Here is a 21,764-nt window from a genome sequence, read left to right as displayed (position 1 = left end):
CTACTGCCCGAAGACAGCTGGGATAGGCTCCAGCACGCCCCCGCGACCCTTGTGAGGATAAAGCGGATCGGAAAATGGATGGACGTTTCATTATTGTCAACAAAATGTTGCCTTCTACTCTTTGGACCTGTGAAGCAAAACGGAGAGCTCCACATTCTATATTGCTTTTGCCCAACCTTAGTTTCACAAAGAACTTGGTTGTGTGCTCTGCAAGTGATACATCTTGTGCACACACTCTGCGTGATAATAATATCTTAAGGACACAGTGTTTCCTGGTTTTGGTGTTTGTGACAAGCGGCACCACGCCGCCTTTCAGTGACCTACTGGCAAAGCCTTGAATGGCTCCCTGAGATAAGAAAATCCCTCAGTGGGAGTCTCACAAAGTTCCAGTTGACACAAAACAAAAGTTGAAACACAAAATAAGCTTCAAAATGAACCATGTGTGCTGTAACAAGTTGTTGAATAAGTCATTATTTTGTGGGGTTTGACACCTCATAGAGAAGCTGTCTTTGACACAAATGAAATACAGTAATGCATTAGAAAGCACAGTGCATTAATAGTACTGAAATGTTGATTCCGTAAAATCTACCCCATCCATCTATTTTCGATATTGTTATATTGCTTGACCTTAATAGGGTATTCTACCTGAATTTTAGCAAGCAGAGACGGTCGATCCTGGTCTGGCCGCCAGCCAATTGCAGTGCAAAGCCATATAAAAAAACAACCATTCACAATCCACAGATTAACCTAGCGTACATCTTGGAACGTGGGAAAACACTTGAATACTTGGCGGAAACCCACACAGGCACGGTGAGAACATGCAAACTGCACATAGTGGCCTAAATTAAGATTTGAACCCTCACAATTAAGTGAGGCGCGCTAATTTAAACCCAGGAGGGATACAATACAATACATGCTGATTTATATAGCGCTTTCACAACAGCGGCAGCTGTAACAAAGCACTTAACAAAACAGTTAACATAAAGTAAAATAAATAAACACAACACATAACATCTGCGGGATCAGATGAATGGATGATTTTTATTAGGGGAAGGGGCAAATTTTATACAGCCTAGTCAATTTCTACGGTGGTATATGAAGTGAAAGCAAAAAATAGAGGACGGGATCTTCAAGCCAACTCAGTTCCAATCACCGCTCGTCTTTTCGGGCTGATTACGATCACCTGGGAGCGAGCGTCTGCGCAGTGCATTAATTCTGATGGAAGTGCGCTGCGGCTACTATTTATTTGCCTTCAAGCATGCTGACCAACTCAGGTCCAGTGGTGGTAAGAGCTGCATTCTCCAGCAAAATTTTCAGTATGACCAAAAGCAGTTGTAAAAATGGAGTTGTCATGTAAATTTAGTATCTAAAGCATGCTTTCCACAGGCATTCATTTAATTTTCTTTTCGGTGGTTTTCTGCCAAAATAAGAGAAAATTTAAAGTACTTTAGCCTGTAATGTATTATGGCCTCGAAGAATGAGTAACGGGCATACTTAATCTTAATTGCAAGGGGGGTCTTTTAAATCCTCTGCTGCAAACAAATCAACCTTGAAGCATAACACGTAATACCACTAACGCAGCCAATGTGGACTCATCATATTAATCTGAAGTTCAGGTTTATGATGAGTCCAAACTAGCTTTGTTACTTTTGAGACTCAGACCTATGAATTGATTTTAAAACGACGAATTACACATTCTCACTAGTGACAATTAGGCCTGTCTTATTTCTTCGATTTTTCTGGTAAATGATTGCAGGCCAAGCTCTATTTGTCAATAATTGACGATGTGATTGAGAATATGAGGGAGCTGTTCTTGGACGAGGGCCTTGAAGACTGCGTCCTGGATGATTTACGACATGTATGTTTTCAATGCAGTCAGATTTGACCTGTCTTTGACAAATCAGTGAATCTCTGCGTCTTCTACTGTGCAGCTTTGGGAGACAAAGATGATGGAGTCCAAAGCTATGGACGACTTCAGGAAGAACAACAGCGACTCTCCAAACTTTGTGCTGCAGCTTCCGCCCAACTACAGCCACAATGATGCAGAACACGCAGGTAGCATACAGATGTTGAGTCTTTGTTTCTTAGTTATCATTAAAATATACCAGATGAAGTCAAAACTTTGATGCGGAGATGTGAATTCTGTTGTATTGGCTATTTTCTTATGACGTATAGCTCCTGTCGTGATCCCCGCAAGTCAGAATATTCACAGTTTCCCTGTCCAGGCAAGTATATAATTTTTAATAGAGAACTCAACATTATATGGGTACCATAATTCCAGAATTGATGGACAATGAATATTACGAGCTAGAGCAAATCTGTTATATTGTGCTGCCTGTGATTCCAGTTGCCTAAATTGTGATTAGCACAACCATTCATTTCTACACTGTATTGCTCATAAGACTTTGAGTGTATATTTATTGACTGCAAAAAGTTCTGGCCGAACAGCCAATGAATGTACTATAATGATCTCCTTTTCTGTGTATTTACAATAAACTGGAATGAACATTTAATTGCAGAACAACTCTGAGACGCTTGCTACCTTTTCACTTCCTGCTGGCTTATCTTACCCTGTGCAGATACCTGCTGGAGTCACTCTACAAACAGCTACTGGTATGTGATGTTTCTCTATAATATCCTACGCTTCAAATGTACAGATGAATATCCCCAAAGTTCACCCAAAATTTACACTAGGTTTTTAATACAGGAGCTGGCAAACTATATACATTACACATGGAATCACACACTTCCAGATATAAGACAAAAATGCCATTTTAAATATGAACATGAATATGTGCAAAATGTTGTCTTAAGTTTCATTTTGATACGTTTTTTTTACTGACAATCAAGCTAAATAGGTCGTAGCTAAACAACTTCCCAAACCGTGTCTATTTATTTTTATGAATTGTTTCTTACATACTGTAACTTTAGTATACAGCGATTGAACTTTTTTTTTTAACACTTGTATGTTTAAAATTCTACCTAAAACGTTAGTTTGCAAAGGTGTAATGATTGGATTGGACAGATTTATGCCAGTGTTATGAAAAAAAAAAGTAAAATCGAAACAAATGGGGCAGCCAGCAACCTGGAACAGATTGTGTTCATTTCTGATGAGCTGTTTGGTCTGACTTGTCTCTTTTTGTTACTCAAAGGTCAACTTTACAAGGTCAACGTTCCTGTTGTAGTCACCCAGACTCCAGCAGTTCAACAAACATTATCACAACCTCCGCATACGGTCACTGAGAGAATAGAGCCTCCTGTTCCTCCACCGGCTTCATCACAACCTACTGAAAGACTTCCTCGCGAAACATCGCCAGTTCCTGTGCCGACCCCAGTCGACTCGTTGCCGCCGCTTGATTCTTTTTCACTCCTCAGTCAGGAGAGCAGCCTTCCCCAGCAAGACCCAATACCTGAGTACCCACAATTTGAGGTATCTGTGTCTCCAGAGCCAGAATCTGTGCGGAGTAGTCAAGAGAGAGCGTTGAATCCAGAGCCTCTGGACTTCAGTGTCAAATGCGCTTCCGTCTGTCACCTGTTTTATTTCCAGATTGGCAGTGAGGAGGTTTTGACGGACACCCCTCAGTTTAAGAGCAGCGACATTGACGACATCCTCAAAGTGGTCATTGAAAAAGAGCGAGAAAAAGCGGCAAGAGCGAGAAACTTGGCTCACGCCAAATGTTACGACCAGCCTCAATCTGTTCTTGGGGTAATTTCAATCGAGCAGATTAGATTAGGGTTACGGTCGAGAGTCGGAACACATTTTATTGAACAAGAAGCAGGCACACACTTTTTGAGTAACAGATTCATTCATCTTCATTAGTTTGGAATTCATAGTTTGTTATATATGACGGTGTTTCCCAACCTTTGTTGAGCAAAGACAAGTTTTACATTCGAAAAATCACATGTCGGCTCCAAACGTGACAGAATGTAAATGTCCTTCAACATGGACACAGAGGTTGACCCTTCTGCCACCTAGTGAAGGAGCAGTTAATTGTTCTGCCTGTCACAAAACATTGCCAGCCTCCATAGATGAACATCTATTATCCAAGCCGCTTATCCTCACGAGGGTCAAAGGTACATTATTAGTACTGTAGTAGTAGATCATTTTTGGACACATGGAGTGAAATTGGATAAAATCTCTCATGGCACAGTGATTGGGAATTCCTGGTATACTGTATTGTAATGTCATACTGATCCACTATTTTAGTAAGTTTGGGGGCCCGATATTTTTTAGGATCTACAGATAAACAAGGTTAACATCATTGGAACACTTGTCACTTAGCAATATCCTTTTTCCTCAACATCGCCAACTTTATTTTTTGGTTAATGTTCCATCTGAATTTTCCCTAAATCTTTTCTTATTGACCATCATATCTGTTTTCTGCAAGCTGGACCTGGACTACAACTACAATGCGCTGTCAGACATTGTCCAGCTAGATGGTGCGGCAGACAATTCGGATTTGGAAGAGGACGACGTGCCACTGGAGGAGAATGATTTCCTGGGTATGATCAATGCAGAGGCCCTCAAGGCTCTGCAGGAAGGAGGGGTGAGCAGTGATGGGAACAGCAGCTCCTCCGGTAGTGACAGTGAAGAGGCTGAGGAGCTTGATCAAGTGGAAGATGAGGTATGGATTCTATTTTCGAAGCATTATCCTCCTGCCAGCTGTAGTTTGCAGGGGATGCACTGTAGCTTCCTAATTCGCCTGCTACCATACCTCATGAAACAAATGCTGTATATCGCTGAATAGTTTTTTTCCCCATTTTGTATCATGATAAACTGGTGCAGAAAAAAAATACACTTGAGCTAGTAAACAAGATAATGCTAAAAGTACACAACCAATGTCCACAATTTTTTTTTTGTCAAAAGGTGGTACGTGTACTGAGGAGAAAAAACATGATATTTAATATAATTTTCCTGATGAAGTTGCAGATGTATTTTCCCACTTTCAATCACTAAACCAATGCAAATTAAATCTTACAAACGTACTGCTCCAATTCTTAAATCTCCATCAAAACAAAGCATATTATCTTGATACATGGTATTTTTGACCAAATTTTTATTTGGGAATTTATTAGTGTGCAGGTGTATCTAATCCTGTGGTCAGTGAATGAATTAAAAAATAATAAACGAGATGGTTCATGAAATTGTTCATTTGAAAGTCACACTTTGTGTTCAACAGGATCCATTGAATTCCGGTGACGATGTGTTTGAGCAAGACATCCCAGATCTCTTTGACTCGGAGAACGTCATTGTTTGCCAGTATGACAAAGTACGTACACGTCTTTCAGCAAATGAAAATTCTGAGCTTTGATTCTGAACATTGCAATGTTTTGGTTCTCCATCGGTTTGTAGATTCACCGTAGTAAGAACCGCTGGAAGTTCCATTTGAAAGATGGAGTCATGTCTTATGGTGGCAGGGATTACGTGTTCTCTAAAGCTATTGGGGAAGCAGAATGGTAATGCACTGTTTCTTATCCAACCGCCTTCTGTTCTACTTGTCCTCATTCGGTTTGTGGCAGGTCAGGGCAGCTTATCCCTGTTGATTTTGGGAGCGAGACACAAGGACTGCTAATTTATGATGGAGGGGGCGAAAAAATGGAAATTGATACCCAGGAAATGATGCTAAAATAGATACTTCTATTTTATAGACTCAACACATAAAATGACTTGTTTGGTTGTAAATGCAATTTGATTTCACAATGTGTGAATTTATGTTATGTATTTTGTGTGAAGAAAAAGTTATATTGAAGCAAAACATGCTTTGGTTTAAAGTGTACACCTGTTTTGGATTACCAATGTGTATTCCTTGTTTTGTTTTTCCCTCAAATGCATTTACCATGTTAATGAATAAACCTTAACAATGGGACTTTTAGTTATCATGATGTCATGATGGCTTTCTCTTAAAAAATGAGCTGGGATTGGATGGCTTCATCCTTCTAGTGTGTTGGTCCTGATCTTGTGCATCTTGTCTTTTGAAGATTTACTTTGAGAAAAGTATTTCCAATATGTTCATACATATGGCACGTTGACGGTACATCTTGCATACAATACGCCTCACTTTTTATCACAGTCTGTGGCAAGTGTTGGACAATGCAACAAACTGCAGGCTGTTTAGTAAAGGTCGATGCAGTCAGTGTAGTACATTCCCTGCACATTTATTGATGCTGTTCAGTTTGCAAAAAGAGCAGCTTGAGGCTGCCTGACTTTGACAGTCTCCACTGAGGAATGATTACCCGCTCCCCTCCCCCCGCTGTTTTCTTTTTTTTAAATCAAAAACATTTTCTTTTATATATGTATTGCATTCTAAACCGTCTACAAACCCCTAAGGGCTGCATGAATGTGAATTGAATAAACTATGAATGGATATGAGAATATATTAAGCTTGGACAATTCCATTATAAAATAAACATCTATCACATTACGATGCCGTTTAACGGTGAAAGCAAGCACAAAAATGTTACCAGAAAGAAATGGTGAAATGCAGTATACATGTTACACAATACAGTATGTACATTTTAGAGTAGAACACTCCAAAAGCGTTTTGGGATTCAATTTGTGATGTCCCTCAAAATATTCAATTGAAATTGTCAAACTATCATTCAATCTAGCAAGGATAGAACCATAAAACCAGGAATAGATGTTTTTCGCGACATAAGTTCAGCCATGCAGTAGTCCTCCAATATCAGCACTACAAAGAATTATTTTATTACTTTTTCTTTCCTATTTCATGACCAAGAATGTTGCGGATTAATTACTGTAGATTGTACATGTTAAGGCCACTAGGCACAAGATGCATTTTTACGTTGCTGCTCACAGAAATGTACAATTCTAACAACTAAGAAGTCAACCAGCTCTCAAAGAAAGGATTGCATTTGGCTTTAGGGGTTCGACCATTCTATAGTTTACATATAATACATTGTACATATTACGGTATACAATAGTACAATATAGTACACATGCACAAATACTGTACACACTGAAACATCTGTCCACTCAAACCTCCATCTCTAGAGTGAGAGCTTGGCTAACTTGGAGTGAGAGACAGGGTACACCCAAAGCTGGTAACCAGCCAATTGCGGGACATTCTCAGTCTGTTTGTAAAAAATAAAAAACGTGCAAGCAATCGTGTGCAATGCAGGGCCTCACTCCATCCCGAGCCAAGCTTTGAAGAAATGTACACTTCAGGTCGATGATGGATTCTTCGAGTTCATGACGGATGATGTGTTTCCTTCGATCACAAACAACCCATCACTCAAGCGATGAGTCGAGAAGCTAAAGCGTGGTTTCCCGCTGGGCATTATTTGGATGCAGATAAGTTGGGAGTCGTGGGGCTTTTGCTTTAAATGCTATAAACGTACTCCTACAACGTTGGAGCAGCAGGCGCACTTCTTTCCTAAAGCCCCGAGTAAAGATGGTGTACAGGAAAGGGTTGCAGAGAGAGTTGATGGGATAAAATATGATGAGGAGGAACTTGGAGTGAGACACGGTGATGAGGGGCATGTGCAGGGTAGCGGAAATTGCAAAGAAGGAGATTGGCGCCATGCAAAGGAAGTCGGTGAAAATCAGCACCGCCATGCGCTTGGCAAGCTTTGCGTCATTGTGATTGGCGGGCGCCGGCTTGCGGACACTCTGGTAAATGCACACGTAGCAGAAACACACCCCCAGAAATGCCACAACGTTAAGCGAGAGCACAATCAACACGTATGCCTGAGAAACCCGCGTGTCGATATCCATTGGCAGACAGACGCTCACTTTGCTGTAGCTGCTGACTCCCACTAGGGGCAGCAGAGCAACTACTAGGGAGAAGACCCAACCTGCAACCATGATGGCCAGCACATGGTGCATGCCCAGCCTCTTGTTTAGATCCATGGCATTGATGATGGTGTACCAGCGTTCAAAGCTGATCACAGTGAGCGTATAAACTGACAGCTCACTTGAGAACATTGTCAGGAAGCCCGACATGTCGCAACCTGGGCCCGTCTGCCATTCCGTGGCGTGGTTGTAGTACTCGTGGCGAGAGTGGTAGTCCATGCGTGCAATGAGCATCAGGTAAAACCCCATGCACAGGTCTGCTAGGGCGAGGTTACATATGAGAAACCGGGAGATAGTTAACTTGCGACTGGTAAAAAGTAGGATGACCAGCACAGTGAGGTTAGCAACAATGGTAAAAAAGGAAATTATCCAGGTGACGTTGCCCAGGATGGGACCCAGGAGGTCCTCACAAGGGTTAAAAGGATCTGGCTCTGGCGTGCACTGGATGCCGGCGTGGCTGGGACAAATATGTTCCAGTTGTGGGTGATTGTTGTAGAGGTCAGTGCCTCGACCAAAATTTCTGGAGAACCAAAAAAAAAAAAAGTATTTTAACAAGTTGAATGACTTCCCAAATGGATGATGCCCATTACTCTGTATGATGCATTTTAATGTGTCATATTATGGACATCAGGGCGTAATGCTACTTGGTACTTTTCCCCTTAAAAAGCAAACAGTACATTGGCAAATAGTGTTTCAATTGGCTTGAAGGCTCTTTGTTGACACTCTTATGTGGGAGTACAAAAACGCTGCAAAATCATCAGTCATAAAAAAAACCTGAAAAACAAAAAGGTGGATAAAATGTGTTTGGTAGGCTATTTGCCTCTTGTATGAATCCCTCTTACGTCTTACCAATTCTATAATTTTGGAAAGCTTGTTTAACTCCCTTTTAAATGATGACAAATATGGTGGTTGTGCTCTTATAAAATGTGGCAAATCTTCAGTGGCTTTGGCAAACGGCATGTCTGTGTAGATTCTCAACCATCCAGGTGAAGGTCATCTACCAACGTGTGAACAAACAACTGTATTTGTCTTGCTTATTGGAGATGTTTCTCCTTTCATCCAAAAGGCGTCTTCAGTACTAAGCTTTCGGTGTGGAGCCTCCCGATTTATGTGTGGGAGGGCGTGTCCTCTGGCTGTGGCTGTGTGTTGTTTCCCTGCGTGGCTCGTGAACGACTGTCCTTGCATACTAGTTGGTGACAAAGCGGTTTAACTGTTAGGGCCTTTCCTCATTAAAACAATCACAGGGGGAGGGATTCCAGGATGTTGTTATATGCAGACGATAGGTAATGCTTCAAAACCTCATCCGCAATTTTAGAGATGCATTTCCGGGTTTAACGTGGATGGCTTATTTTACACTGCTTTTAAACCAGTGATTCTCGTTATCCAGAATTTGGATATTGTTAAAGAAATGTCGCTTCTTCTTGAGATGCGAATGAATGGCTGACTCTGGACCTGAAAAAGATGCTTGCTGACGTTGTGCCATGTGCCTGTTCTAAGGCTGCTTGGTTTCTCCAACGTAACAATTGATATGCGGAACAGGCATGCTGGCAACACCACCGTATCATGACGCACCCTCTGAGGCATAAATATAAATATTCCGCCTGCGATAGAGTAACTTTTTTGGTGATGGCGGTGTGATGATGATGTGTGTGTGTGTGTGTGTGTGTGTGTGTGTGTGTGTGTGTGTGGCTAGGATATTGACATTAGATCCCGTAACCAGTGACAACAACTCTTCAATTATTCAAAGATACATATTTTGTGAACGTAGGAGGAAGTTTAAGGACGCTGAGAAAACTCAAGCAAATACGGGTTCAACATGCAAAATTCCACATAGGCCAATAAGTACCCGGATTCAAACCCCCAACCTCAGAACTGTAAGGCAGGTGTGTCTACAACTGGCGCTACCCTCACATCTCAGAGTTGATCAAATACTACCTCCGGAATTTGGTGTTAGAAAGAATGGCGTGACCTGCCAACAGTCTTGACCCAGACCAGACTGAACATGGTTTGCGCTAGCATGACCATCACAGTGCGATTGGCTGAAAAACCATGCTGAGGAGTAGAACACCCTCCTGCAGCAGTGTGTGACCAACATGAGGAGTAGGTGTCAGCAGTAATGGATGTTTGCCAACACAATCAGTAAAGCAACTGGCTGTTTGTTAAAAGACCAAATTGTAGAAATGCCATCTTTTTGTCTTGTTACTGAGAGGTGGGGTGTTACTTGTACCGACTGAAATTAGAATTTTGTGTCTTTTTTATTTTTATTTTTTACCCCTTATTTTAAACCATTGTTGGTAATAATGCTTGGTTGAAGTTTTTCCATGTTGCTGTTTTTTTTCCACCTTGACTCAACATGTCAATTTCTCAACCGATTTGTCGTTTTTACATTGTGACATCATCCGTGGAGGTTGAAAAGTGTAACAATTTTTATAAAATGTAGATACTTTTTGCATCAGTGGCGTACCATCATGGCCATCAAGTTTTCTTTACTGAAACCAACGCCATCTAAAGCTCTGAGCTACATTTACAACTTGAACGGACGACGTACTGTATGGTTTATGAAAGTTTACCGTTTATGTATCCCGAGTTAATGGAAACCCTCCACCCTTCATCAAAAAAAAAAAAGTTATTCCCTGGCACATCCACATGACAGAAGCAGGGCATCCAGCCTAACAAACAGCGGTCAGATATCAAAAGTAATTCTCGAATCATCCATCTAATCGGGTAACTTAAGTCTCCACTGAAGGCCTGTGTCCCAAATGCAAGGCACTCACTTGTTGTCATATCCAGGGGGTACAAAAACAAGTTATCAAAAAATAAATAAATACTCAAGCACCGATAGCTGAAAAATGGACTAAAGTTCAGTAACGAAGTATTTGGATTGCATTACTTCCCCACCACTGCTCTTAAAATCCATATCCATCCTAATTTACTAATTTTTGTAGGATTTTTAGTAAATTTGTTGTATTCTAATAACTTACGTGTAGATTGATTCACAAAATGGTGACGGATTCTTGAGAGCTTCTTGTCTGCAAATATAAAATCGGGTGTTAAGTGTCGTTCTATTTGGCTTAATATCAAACTTTTGATGTTTGAATGAATATTTCCAGTATTAATTCATGTTGGATCTGTTAGAGCGTATTGTTTACCTGTGTTTGCTGTACCACAAGTGGAAAGCACAGCACTGACTCGCATATGTCAGCTCAGCCACCCCCAGCTCAGTCAGACTGTCTAATGGAGGAAGGCGCTTCAGAGCAAAAGCAGATTTGGCTTTCAGGCGCTTTACCTGCTCCAACCCTTTTCGGGGGAGGGAGGTCAAAGCTGTGGAGGACACATCCCTGAATCACACACAGACGCGTACACATTGAGAACAGGTTACCCTAACTATAGCCCTGATTACACAAGGGCAGGCAGAAACGCTGTCTGCAATTGAGGATACACACTCCTGGTCATATTTAGAAGAATATTTTATTCCTTAATTATTATATTTGTGTTTTTATGTGGGCAGCACGGTGGGCGACTGGTTAGTACGTAGGCCTCACAGTGCAGAGGTGCAGGGTTCAATTCTGGCTCCGGCCTTTCAGTGTGGATGTTTTCCCCGTGCCTGTGCAGGGTTTCTCCGGGTACTCCCGTTTTCTCCCACTTTCCAAAAACACGCGTGGCAGGTTAATGGAACACTCGAAATTGTCCCTGGGTGTGATTGTGAGCGCCCATGGTCGTTTGTCAATGTGTGCCCGGCGATTGGCTGGCAACCAGTTCCCCCGCCTATTGCCCATAGACAGCTGGGATGGGCTCCAGCACGCCCATGATCTTCGTGAGATGGCTGGATGTTTTTATGTATAAATGTGAGAATTGGTGGCAAACATTGAACAATGTTGCTTATAAGTGATCAGGTAGTACTAATGTCTGTTGCTTCATATTAGCTGATAAATAGTAGCACTGGATGCTAACAGTGAAATGATAGCTGTTAAATACTGTAGTAGCTTTTGTGTTTCCAACTTAACAAGCTATTAGTGGCAGCTGCAGAATTGTGGCTCGGCATATGGTGTGTGTTTGAATTTTTGTCTCTTACAACTTACTGTGACTGGAGGTTATGCTAAGCAAACACTTTGAAAGCTGTATGAATGAAATGTCATGCATGTCATTGGCTAGGGAACCAAAACAATGGGCTGAGATGATACGTTCTCTGGGGCTTTATGATAGCCATCCTTATCATATTTGAGCAGTTGTGTGTTCAATGCTAAATTCAAAAGGTGATTGGCCCACTGTTAGTGACCCCCTCCAAAAAACCCAGACAGAATTTCAAAACATTTTATTGGATATTTTAAAAATATTTTTAAATGAATGTGTTTTTTAAAACTCACAGATAAAGTGGGCCCCAGGCTCCCTCAAAAGCGTCCTCTGGAATCTTGCACAGATGCCTGTTGTGTCTTAAATCGCTGCAAATGAAACAAATGAGCTACACTTAAAGTGGATATTTGAAAGTTAAAATGAATTGTACCGATCAGACAGCTCGTTTACTCTGGAACAATAAGTTCAGTTACTGATTCTAGATTGGAATGACACCATTTTGTTTCATGACATCAAAAAACAACCAACGAAAAAACAAAATGCGCGAGTTGTTGAGTTACTTATTTTGCCCATTGAGCTGAATTCTGATTCTACTTTTGTGTGTACAGAAAGCATTCTGAGTTGACTGAAGCATTAACTGTATCAACCCATCAACATCGATCAGTGTGTGGAAGGGTAAGAAAACAGAGGGACATCCAGTCTTTGTTTAGTCTTGCATACCATTTGTTTGCTCTGTTATGTGATTTGAAAAAGAGAGCTATTAAAATCATACTGATATACTACCAGGAAAATATTACATGAGCCTTTTTATTAGTTTTAAGACCCGTGTTTCAAAAAAAAAAAAAAAAAAAAGGATCACCAAGGTAAAAACGTACAGTGTTCTGATGAAGGTTCCATTGAACGCGTGTGGGTAGATTTCCTTGAAACCGCTACCGATCAGGCTTCTGTGAAGGTCAAAATTTACTGTCAACAGATTCACTGGTCAAGGTCAAGGGAATGAACAGCCACTTGCATTAGCACATTGGAGAGGCAAAATGAATAACGATGACAAAAACGGAAAGCATTCTTAAACAATTGCTGCACCATGTTTTGGGAACATAAAAGACAAAGTTGAGCTTTTACTCACATGTCACTGGCCGTCTTTGTCATACCGTTGAAGGAATTGGCAGGGATATCTTCTATGGCCATGTTTGCTTGCATTTTTCTGCAAAATGACATCAATCCAGAAGCTTCTGCTAATTAGTCAGATAAAATGGTGGTAATACAGTTTAAGGAACTGCGAATCAACTGTTGGCTTTTTGCTGATGTTATCGGCACTGCGACATTCAGCGCTATAGAAAAGTAGACCTCAAGAAAACCACTGACAACCACTATTATTTTTTAATCGGATTACTTACAGGCTGAATGGGAAGGCCAAGGAGGATATGGTGGATAGGTCTGGGAAGTGCATCACCCCAGTGCCAAAGATGCATCTGTGAAAAAATGGAATTACATTATGACATTATGGCGTTACCCTTAGATGACCTACTTTGGCTGTGCAGTAAAATAAAGACATATTTGTGTTTATGTAACTGTGGCCATCACCATCACCCATTATCTGACAGGAAGCCACTTGAATGCTTTAATTTCCATGTTGTTGTGCAACACGAATATCTTTAAATGTACATTAGTACTCTGACCTTAAAGTTTTGTTGTGGTCTATGTAGGGTATCTCAGAGGTCCTTAATATTAAATTGTCAATCTGAATTTAGACTGCACCGACTTGATGCACATGTAAATACTGAAGAAATACTTGAGCTGCATGCACGGTGAAGAGAATCATCGGAAGTCAAATAAAATCATCCTCAAATGGAAATACTTACAAATAATTCAGATTAGGCAGGTCAGTGAAGGCACCCTTTTCAATTGTCCTCAGATTTTTCAGGTTTTTAATCGTGCTGCAGGAAGGCGATACAGATGGAGAGAGACAGAAAAAATATACAGTATTTGAATCAGATTTATTCTTTGAGCAATTTCACAAGGGCCATACTGTATGTAACTAAAATTCAGTTTTGTTGACAAAAGCAACAAAAAATGTTTCATAGTACATTTGTTTGTTAGCAGGCTACATTTTGCGACAAAGCTGTCGTGAGCTACCTGTTACAAAACGAATTCATGCAGCAACAGGCCATTTCCTAAAAGGCGCTCCTTGCACAAATTTGCAAACTGTAGCTGTCATTTTCATGTATAAATTTCAGTTTTACAGCAGCGCTAGTTATCATGTTTGGACACACTTTCTCGTTCAATAGCACGAGAATATGTTTTCACATTTTTGACTGCTGTTGTCTGTCAAATGCCTTAAGGTAATAAAAGAAACAAAGCACGCACATTCTTTGGGGAGAACTTTTGCATACTAATACAACTGAAGCGTGATCAGTTATGTACCCTCTCCTCCAAAATAATTGGAACAGTATGGCCAATTCCTTTTTTTGGGAGGTGTTGACTTGAATGAGACAAACGATCATCATTTCACTTTTATTCAAAGCTGCAACAGGGACACCTGCCTCCAGTCAGGTGTCTCTGTGACCCCGCCCCCATCTCACAGGTTCAACTAGTTGCCGATTGTCCTCTCCCCTATTAAGCCTGATGCTCACCTCTCGCTCTCTCACTATGCACTGGCTTGTCTGAGGAAGGCACCCTCTTCTCTGCCTCACTGTGAAGGAATTAGAGCCAAACCACCTCCCCTGCAACCCGTTTTGTATCACCTGCTGCTATGCTCTCCCATCGTCCACAACAGTTGAGGTGAAAAAAATCTTTTTAATCATGTATTTTTAATGGTCATATTATTATTATTATTACAATTTTATTTGATAGGTGAATAGTCTCAGTGCGGCCTTTGCCCCTTTTTGTTTTAGAATTATTTTATTAAACCAACTGCTTTTATATATTTTGCCTCTCACTCAACAGCTGGAAGCATCTAGTTACTCTGTGGGGAAGATCTTCTGGAGGGGTCTCCCCCCCCCCCCATTAAATTGATAGGATGCTTAGGATGCAATGTACACTAACACGCACACAGACACACAATTTTTTTATTTTATTATTCCCTTTTACACTCCCTGTGATCGATGTAGGACCAGTTTGCCGGCTACCTTTCGATTGCGATTGACTGGTTGGGCATCCCTGCTATAGATTTCAGAGTTAATTTTGCTGCTGCCATAGAGGACTAATTGACTCACCCCAGGAAAAAGCCTTACGATATTTTAACCTTTGAAGGATGTGGCTCATGTCACTCATTTGTTCTGGGGCTTCTTTAGAGCACTCTTTTTTTTTTCCGTTGCTGTTTTCATTGATCTATCCATTTAAAGTACATTACGCCACTTAGTACACAATTGTTTTCTGTCATCTTCAGCACATTCTAGATGGTCTTATTGGCCCTGGCCAATGTTTGTGCAATGGTTCTGATTGATTTGATCTTTCTCATTGAAAAATTACGTATTTTACACCAATAAAAAAAAAAAAAGCCAAGTTCAACCAAAAGATTCCATCTTTTAATTTTGTGCTAGATTCAGAGGTATATATCTGCATATAAAAGCTGAAATGGTGATCATTTGTCTCATATCAACATTTTGATATCAAGCCAAAATGTTTTCTGTTTATAATGTCGGAATTGGCCTCACTATGCCAGTACATTTGGAGGGAACTGTAATTAAGGAATTAACATTTGTGAAACTGAAACGGCAAATGCAGGAATTGGTGAAATAAATCTGTTTTAATCATTTGAGTGAATACATACATTTCTCTCAAGCCATGGATGGATAGGAAGGCGTGTGTCTGTATCCTGGTCACAGTGCTGTAGTAAATCAAACTGGCGCACACACGCATATTGACTTTAGGTTGAGACAAAGATGGTGACAGACTAAATAAATAACAGTGAAGCATTAAAAGTTTAAAGTATTAAAAACAAGAATGTCCATCAACAAAGCATATAAACTATATTTTTGAAAATAACTAGAAATGCATCAACGTACCCCATGTGTGCTTTGCCAGAACTTACTGGCACAAAATGATTTTTGAAACAAATTTCAAATGACAGTATTATTCTTCTGCTCCACAAACACTTTTCCCCTTGTGTGTTGAATCACTCTTAATGTACAGTATGGATACATTTAGGCCAGGGGTCACCAGCAAGTATTCTTCAAGGACCACATTCAGAGCTCGCAGACCCGTTCTAAAACTAGCTCAACAGTCATAGAGCATTTCATTTTTCTTGGTATGCTACCCTGCCCCAGCTGTGGAAGAAGATCGAGGGATGGATTGATGGAAAAATGTACTTGAGGCAAATTTATTAATTCTCAGGTGTCTCGTAGCCTGTCACATTAATTGGTAACCAAGAGGTAGTTTTCAAGAAGGTTGGTGACACTGATCTAGGCCAAGAAGACCAAATGTAAGTGTTTAAGAGTGACGTCTAAACAAAGACACTAAAAGGTAAACACAGGCTTCTAGATTTGGCCCTGAGTGTTTTGTTTTCTGATAGACTCATAACTGACCTCTTTTCTCTTGTTACTTCCTGTGCTTTTTTTTTTTTCCTGGGTTCCTCTGCTTCAACTGCAAAGTGACCATGAAATCTCATTATTTTCAAACTTAACTTCCTTGCATGATTGCACCAAATTCCACACAAACATTTGCTACTGTCAAAGTAAGCTTTTCCAGCCATGATCGAACCCTTCTTGTTTCATCTCAGAGGAGCTGAGAAATATCAATTCATCATTCATTTGTAGCATGTAAATTACTTTAAAATAATTATTAGTTATTTTTGATATATTTTGATTTTAAGGTGGCTTTAAAGAGAATCGATTGTCATGCTGATCACCACACCAGCATGGACATTTCGCATGCTAATGTTACTCTTAAGTTGTGTGCAGTGTTTGTACAAGGTACACTCGAATAAAAAATGAACAATGTTTTTCTGCCAGGATGTGATTTTACAGCACCGGGAAGCTACTGCCAGATATTTTACACAAGATTCCATTTTCTCTGATTTGAATAGGGTGAACCCATTATTGACCAACTAAGTAGTTTAATTATACCAGGCTGACAAATCTGATCCCTGAGTAGAGCAAAGTTTTCACCGCAACCAAACATTACATCTGCTCCTCTAACTGGAAGAGAAAGGCTGACTTAAAAAGTGATGTCAACACTGGAAAGCACAAAGCGATGTTGATTATAGATATCGCTGTAAACATACTATACATTCATTTTGTGACAGATGCATCATTTGTCACTAGCTCTATAGGTTAGATTTCATAATTGGACAAACACTCAACTGATTTGTACATAATATTTGAATCAATTTTAAATAAACCCTACGATTGGCTGTCTACCAGCTCAGAGTGCAGCCCACCTCTCACCCAAAGTCAGCTGTGATATATACCAGCACACCTGCAACCGTCACGAGGATGTGATACTGCAAATGGATGGATGTCAGATGCACTGGCTACAGTATATAAAACGGTACATTTGGACTCCACGAGGTTGGGGGGGGGCATGCATTTTGCGTAGTGCTTTAGATGCTCCTCTACAAAGCACCATCACATCATGCCAGTTCATTTGATGTTCGGCATTTGGTGGCTGACAACAATCACCCATTAGCAGGCATAATCTGGTAACTTAAATTTGTGTTCAAAATGAACCCTTCATTTCCCACTATGAGGGAGCAGAACATAATTTTTTTTCCAGTTGAAACAAAAATAGTTTTATCGACACTGTCAAAGAGCTGTGAATGGAGCGTGCTAATTTTTGTGGGTATGGCTGGCAGTGATTTAGAATAGTAGTTTAATACCATTTAAGCAGTGTTATTAACTTTGTCGCAGAAGACAAATAAAGTTAGAATTATTTGATGTGTTGTGTAGATTTATCTGAGGTTGTTACCAAAAACTGCATTATCACAAACAAAGCAGTATGGTTTTGCCTATCATCTAATTGAATAGCGAGCCCAATATTAATGAAACTCCTGATTAATACATTGTCAAATGTATTTATTTTTGATCGGAGTAAAACAAAAACTTTTAATGTGTACAAGCAGCCAAACTCTAGAGCAACTGCATTCACAAACAAAATAATTGCCCTGTACACTAGCAATAACAAACTAATGTTAATGTTAAGAGGAAAAAAAACATCTTATTTTTGGAACATTTTTTCCCGTGTCTGAAGCAACTTTTGTTCCTACCACATTCATTCATTTTGATACAAATGTCAGTACTTGCCCTCCTCTGCTTGACTCAACCGAAGAAGTTCTATTTCAATATTTGGTTTGCAAGAACTTACATTGCTTTAATGTTGATGAGTTCTTTAAAGGCATGGGTTGGAAGTTCTTCAAGATCCAGGTGTTTGAGAACTCTGTTAAATATATAAGAATGGAAATTGTTTACTCCAGAGATTCTCACTTGTATGGTCCATTGGAAATATTGCAACTGAATGTGCCAGAAGTGACAGTTAAAAAAAAAAAAAAAGATCAAGAAGAGCCATAAAGGAGGAGAATGTATACACAGAGGTACTTACATGGATGTGGTCTCATTCTCGGAAGCCATTTGTGTGTCCTTGCTGCACTGAAATTTGGAGGCCGTGCAGTGGCAGATTTGCGGACACTTGAACGCCTCATCGGAGGTCACATAGTGGATGCCGGACAATGCAACCACAAACAAGAGCACTTGCGGGGTCATTTGTGAAATCAAGAGTTGAAGCAAACGTGTTTACAAATTACAACAAAAAAAATAAAAAAATAAACGACTACTACTACTTTGAACTAACTGTAATTCTGCAGGCCTAAGCTAAACACCTCAAAAAAAAAAGCAGCCGTTATTCCTCATAGGTGTCAGCAGTGGTCTTGCCTTCATGTACTCACGTGAATGTGACTTGCCTGCCTGGAGGAGTTGCCTAAAATGTGAAGTACTTGTGACGCTGAGTGGGTGGGGATCATGATAGCTCTTACACCGTTTCTTCATTTCATTTCAATGAAATGCAAGCAAATGGAGATTAAAAGCTTTTAATATTGCATTTGGTTTGCCTGCATGAACAAAGTGTCCTTTCAAAAGATAAGATCACCATTGCTAGTACTACTGCAATACATGGTGATCAGACAAGCTTTGAATGATCAAGAAAAGGTTAATACACTTAACCGTTAAAGATACACACATGCTCATTTAGATACGTGAACAATTAAAAAAAACTCATTGAAAAGGTTAAGTTCAAGATGACTTTTGCGTGACCTAGTCGGCAGGGGTGAAAAGATGACACCCAAGCAGGGTGCTTTAGTTGTCTCTTCCACTTGAAAACCTCTTAAGAGGATGGCAAGTTGACCTGGGCATAATGGATAGAGACGTAAGAAATTCAACAAAGCCTGTGTGGCATATAATGACTGTACTTTGACAATATTGCATATCGGAAAGAAAATGACAAGAAAATTGAAAATTACATGACAAGTACCGGTATATGTTAGAGGAATAACGTTGGCGGCACGGTGGGTGACCGGTTAGCACATCCGCATCACAGTGCCGAGGTGCAGGGTGAGGATAAGCTCATGAGAAAATGAATGGCTGGAATAAAGTTGTAACATTAAGGTAAAATTTATAAATAACAATGAATGACTTTATAAAACGACCAGTAAATTGTTTTAAAGTTATGAGAATAAAACCTTAAGTCATAATATGATGAAAAAGGTGTAAAGGGATGACAATAATTTCATAATATTCTGCGTAAATAACATATTGCAAGTTCACAGTTATGGGATTGAGGTTGGAATGTTATGAGAAGAAAGTTGTAACATGGCAATGACAAAAATGAAATCTCACACTGCCCATGCACAAGTCAGGCGAGTGCACCACTACACACACCATCAGTGACCCTGAGGGGAAAATAACAGCAAAAAACTCAATGTGTAGCCTTCTAGGCATAAAGTTGTATGAGGAAAAAAAATGAATACCTCAATTCAACTCCGTTTCATTTTTACTGAAGAGGATGTTACAAACAACTTGGAGACATTTGAGGGAAGACTGGCTGGCTCCAAGATACGCGATGGTGTGAATTATGTTCCAAAATGCTGCTGTTTTAGAAAAGAAGGAATCCTAATTGAAATTAGTAAATGTCAAACCTTGCCCTGGGATATAATGGCGACCAGTTCAAAGTCTACCCTGCGTCTATTCCAAACGTAGTTGGGGGCGGGGGCAATAACTGCCGCGAATTTGTCTCATTATTTTTTCCTCTTTTCAGCGTGGCCTTTCACCCAGAACTGTGACCAATAGAGGCCTATCAAGAAACCCCGTCATGTCCTGTCACTTCACAGAGATGACGGTGAATTGTTTTCGTCTCAAATAATAGTCGGTAGGTGTGATCTTTTCTCACCATACACACTCACCATCACCGCTTTATGGATGGATACTGTTAGAAGTTCTATTTTTTGGTGGTACAGGGTTTTCTCTTCTCTCTGAATGAGGGTTATTGACCTGGTGACAGCTTGCTGACTTGATAAGATCTGACTGTTTTTAAATGTGCAAAGGAAGAGAAGGAAGAGGAAAAACACAATGTACCTGTAATGACACGACCCAGCCTTGCAGAAAACCAGAGAATATAAACCAACACAAACATCCCTGAAAAGTATTCGACTTGATATAGCCTGCAGTCATTACTGAAAGTGGTGGAAGAAGCAATTTGCTGTCACGTCCTGTTTTCTTACCATTTCCACTGAAAGGGTCGCTTTCAGGCGGCGGGGAGCTTGAGAGCAAACGAACATCAGTAAGGCATTTGCAGTAACTGGCAATAGGGCCACTGCGTGTGTTTTTGAGTTTTGGTGTTTTATTGCTCAGTGAATTGGACCTCAGCATCAAATCACAATCAGAATGTGAACCCGTGCTGGACCTTGAAAACTCTTAAGAGCCTTACTTGAGATGTGGCAGTATACTGTATGTATATAAAAAAATCTAAAACAAAGCGGCAGTTGATGCAGTAGTGTCTAGTGGTAGTTCTTCTGCTGCATATGGGGGGAGGGGGCATGGATTCTTATCACATTTAGGTCATTCTAGTGAAGGTGTGATGCTAAAAAGTGACAGTCCTGTATAGTGCAGTTTTTCCACAACAAAACTCATGCATGCGTGTGTTTATGGACCTTGTTTTGTGTACAGGGTCTAAATTGCAATCCCGGAATTAAATATGAGCAAGGGCTTTTGCTAATCTTTCTCAACTTGTGAAGCCATTTGACACGCTTTAGTGCTTAAGAGCACTTCAAATAAACTCGACTTGAATTCATACACAGTACCGTGATGAATATCTAGTCTGGTGTTGGCTCAAATTGATTTGTATGGAACCACTTTTCCTCATATAAAGCACAATTATCATTAAAAATCGTAATTTGATTTCCAAGCTGGAACTGCATCGTGGCTCAACACTCAAGGGCAGCATCGGAATGTCCTTTCATGAGCTAGGAAGTGTCGATCAAGACTGAACCGCAGCCAAGATGGTTGGAGCAGAGATAGCCACATGGATGCACCACATGTCAAACATGAACTCCGTCCAGATAATCCCTCTTCACTATGAGTGTGATTAACCGGGATACTATATGCTGACAACTGTATTTTCAATCAATCGTCTGTATTTTTTTGAGGGAATTCATGCCGTTTTAACATCGAGTGTGCCTTCTGTCTTGGCTTCCACTCAGCAATAACTCTTGATAGCTTATCAGATCAGGAATTCAAGAGTCCTTGGACATTGTTTGGCGCATTAACGCGTTCACCACCACACACAAATGATTGTTGAATAATTTGAGGCAAACGCACATTGACAGTTGACATTGTATCTATTTTAGAATTTTGACATTATATCATTTCTTTTACAAGTTAACGTGTTAGCTGTC

At 40.2% G+C, this 21,764-nt stretch overlaps 2 protein-coding genes across 4 annotated transcripts; one reads left to right on the top strand and one right to left on the bottom strand.

Annotated features, from left to right (window-relative positions):
* The first annotated feature begins 1,193 nt into the window (after positions 1-1,193).
* Positions 1,194-6,161, top strand: gtf2a1l (general transcription factor IIA, 1-like). 3 transcript variants are annotated; one of them, XM_086121600.1, is made up of 10 exons: positions 1,194-1,285; positions 1,757-1,858; positions 1,932-2,055; positions 2,176-2,225; positions 2,520-2,613; positions 3,153-3,430; positions 3,548-3,706; positions 4,389-4,625; positions 5,181-5,270; positions 5,354-6,161. In XM_086121600.1, the coding sequence occupies exons 1-10, from the start codon at positions 1,259-1,261 to the stop codon at positions 5,459-5,461; spliced, it is 1,269 nt and encodes a 422-aa protein (XP_085977726.1). In that variant the 5' UTR covers positions 1,194-1,258; the 3' UTR covers positions 5,462-6,161. The 3 variants fall into 3 exon arrangements, with proteins under 3 accessions (XP_085977726.1, XP_085977724.1, XP_085977725.1); XM_086121598.1 differs by having other exon boundaries at positions 3,153-3,706; XM_086121599.1 differs by lacking the exon at positions 1,757-1,858 and having other exon boundaries at positions 1,222-1,285; positions 3,153-3,706.
* A 1,112-nt stretch (positions 6,162-7,273) lies between these two features.
* lhcgr (luteinizing hormone/choriogonadotropin receptor) lies at positions 7,274-18,582 on the bottom strand. Its single transcript, XM_086121597.1, has 11 exons — positions 18,422-18,582; positions 18,188-18,259; positions 15,657-15,728; positions 13,747-13,821; positions 13,282-13,356; positions 13,011-13,088; positions 12,760-12,828; positions 12,178-12,252; positions 10,963-11,151; positions 10,795-10,842; positions 7,274-8,333 (listed from the first exon to the last, which is right to left on the bottom strand). The coding sequence occupies exons 1-11, from the start codon at positions 18,580-18,582 to the stop codon at positions 7,274-7,276; spliced, it is 1,974 nt and encodes a 657-aa protein (XP_085977723.1).
* Positions 18,583-21,764: the final 3,182 nt, after the last annotated feature.

This window comes from Hippocampus guttulatus, chromosome 10 (assembly GCF_054856545.1).
Source record: "Hippocampus guttulatus isolate MCC_2025c chromosome 10, RoL_Hgut_1.0, whole genome shotgun sequence".
NCBI lineage: Eukaryota > Metazoa > Chordata > Actinopteri > Syngnathiformes > Syngnathidae > Hippocampus > Hippocampus guttulatus.
This window is presented reverse-complemented; position numbering and strand designations above follow the sequence as displayed.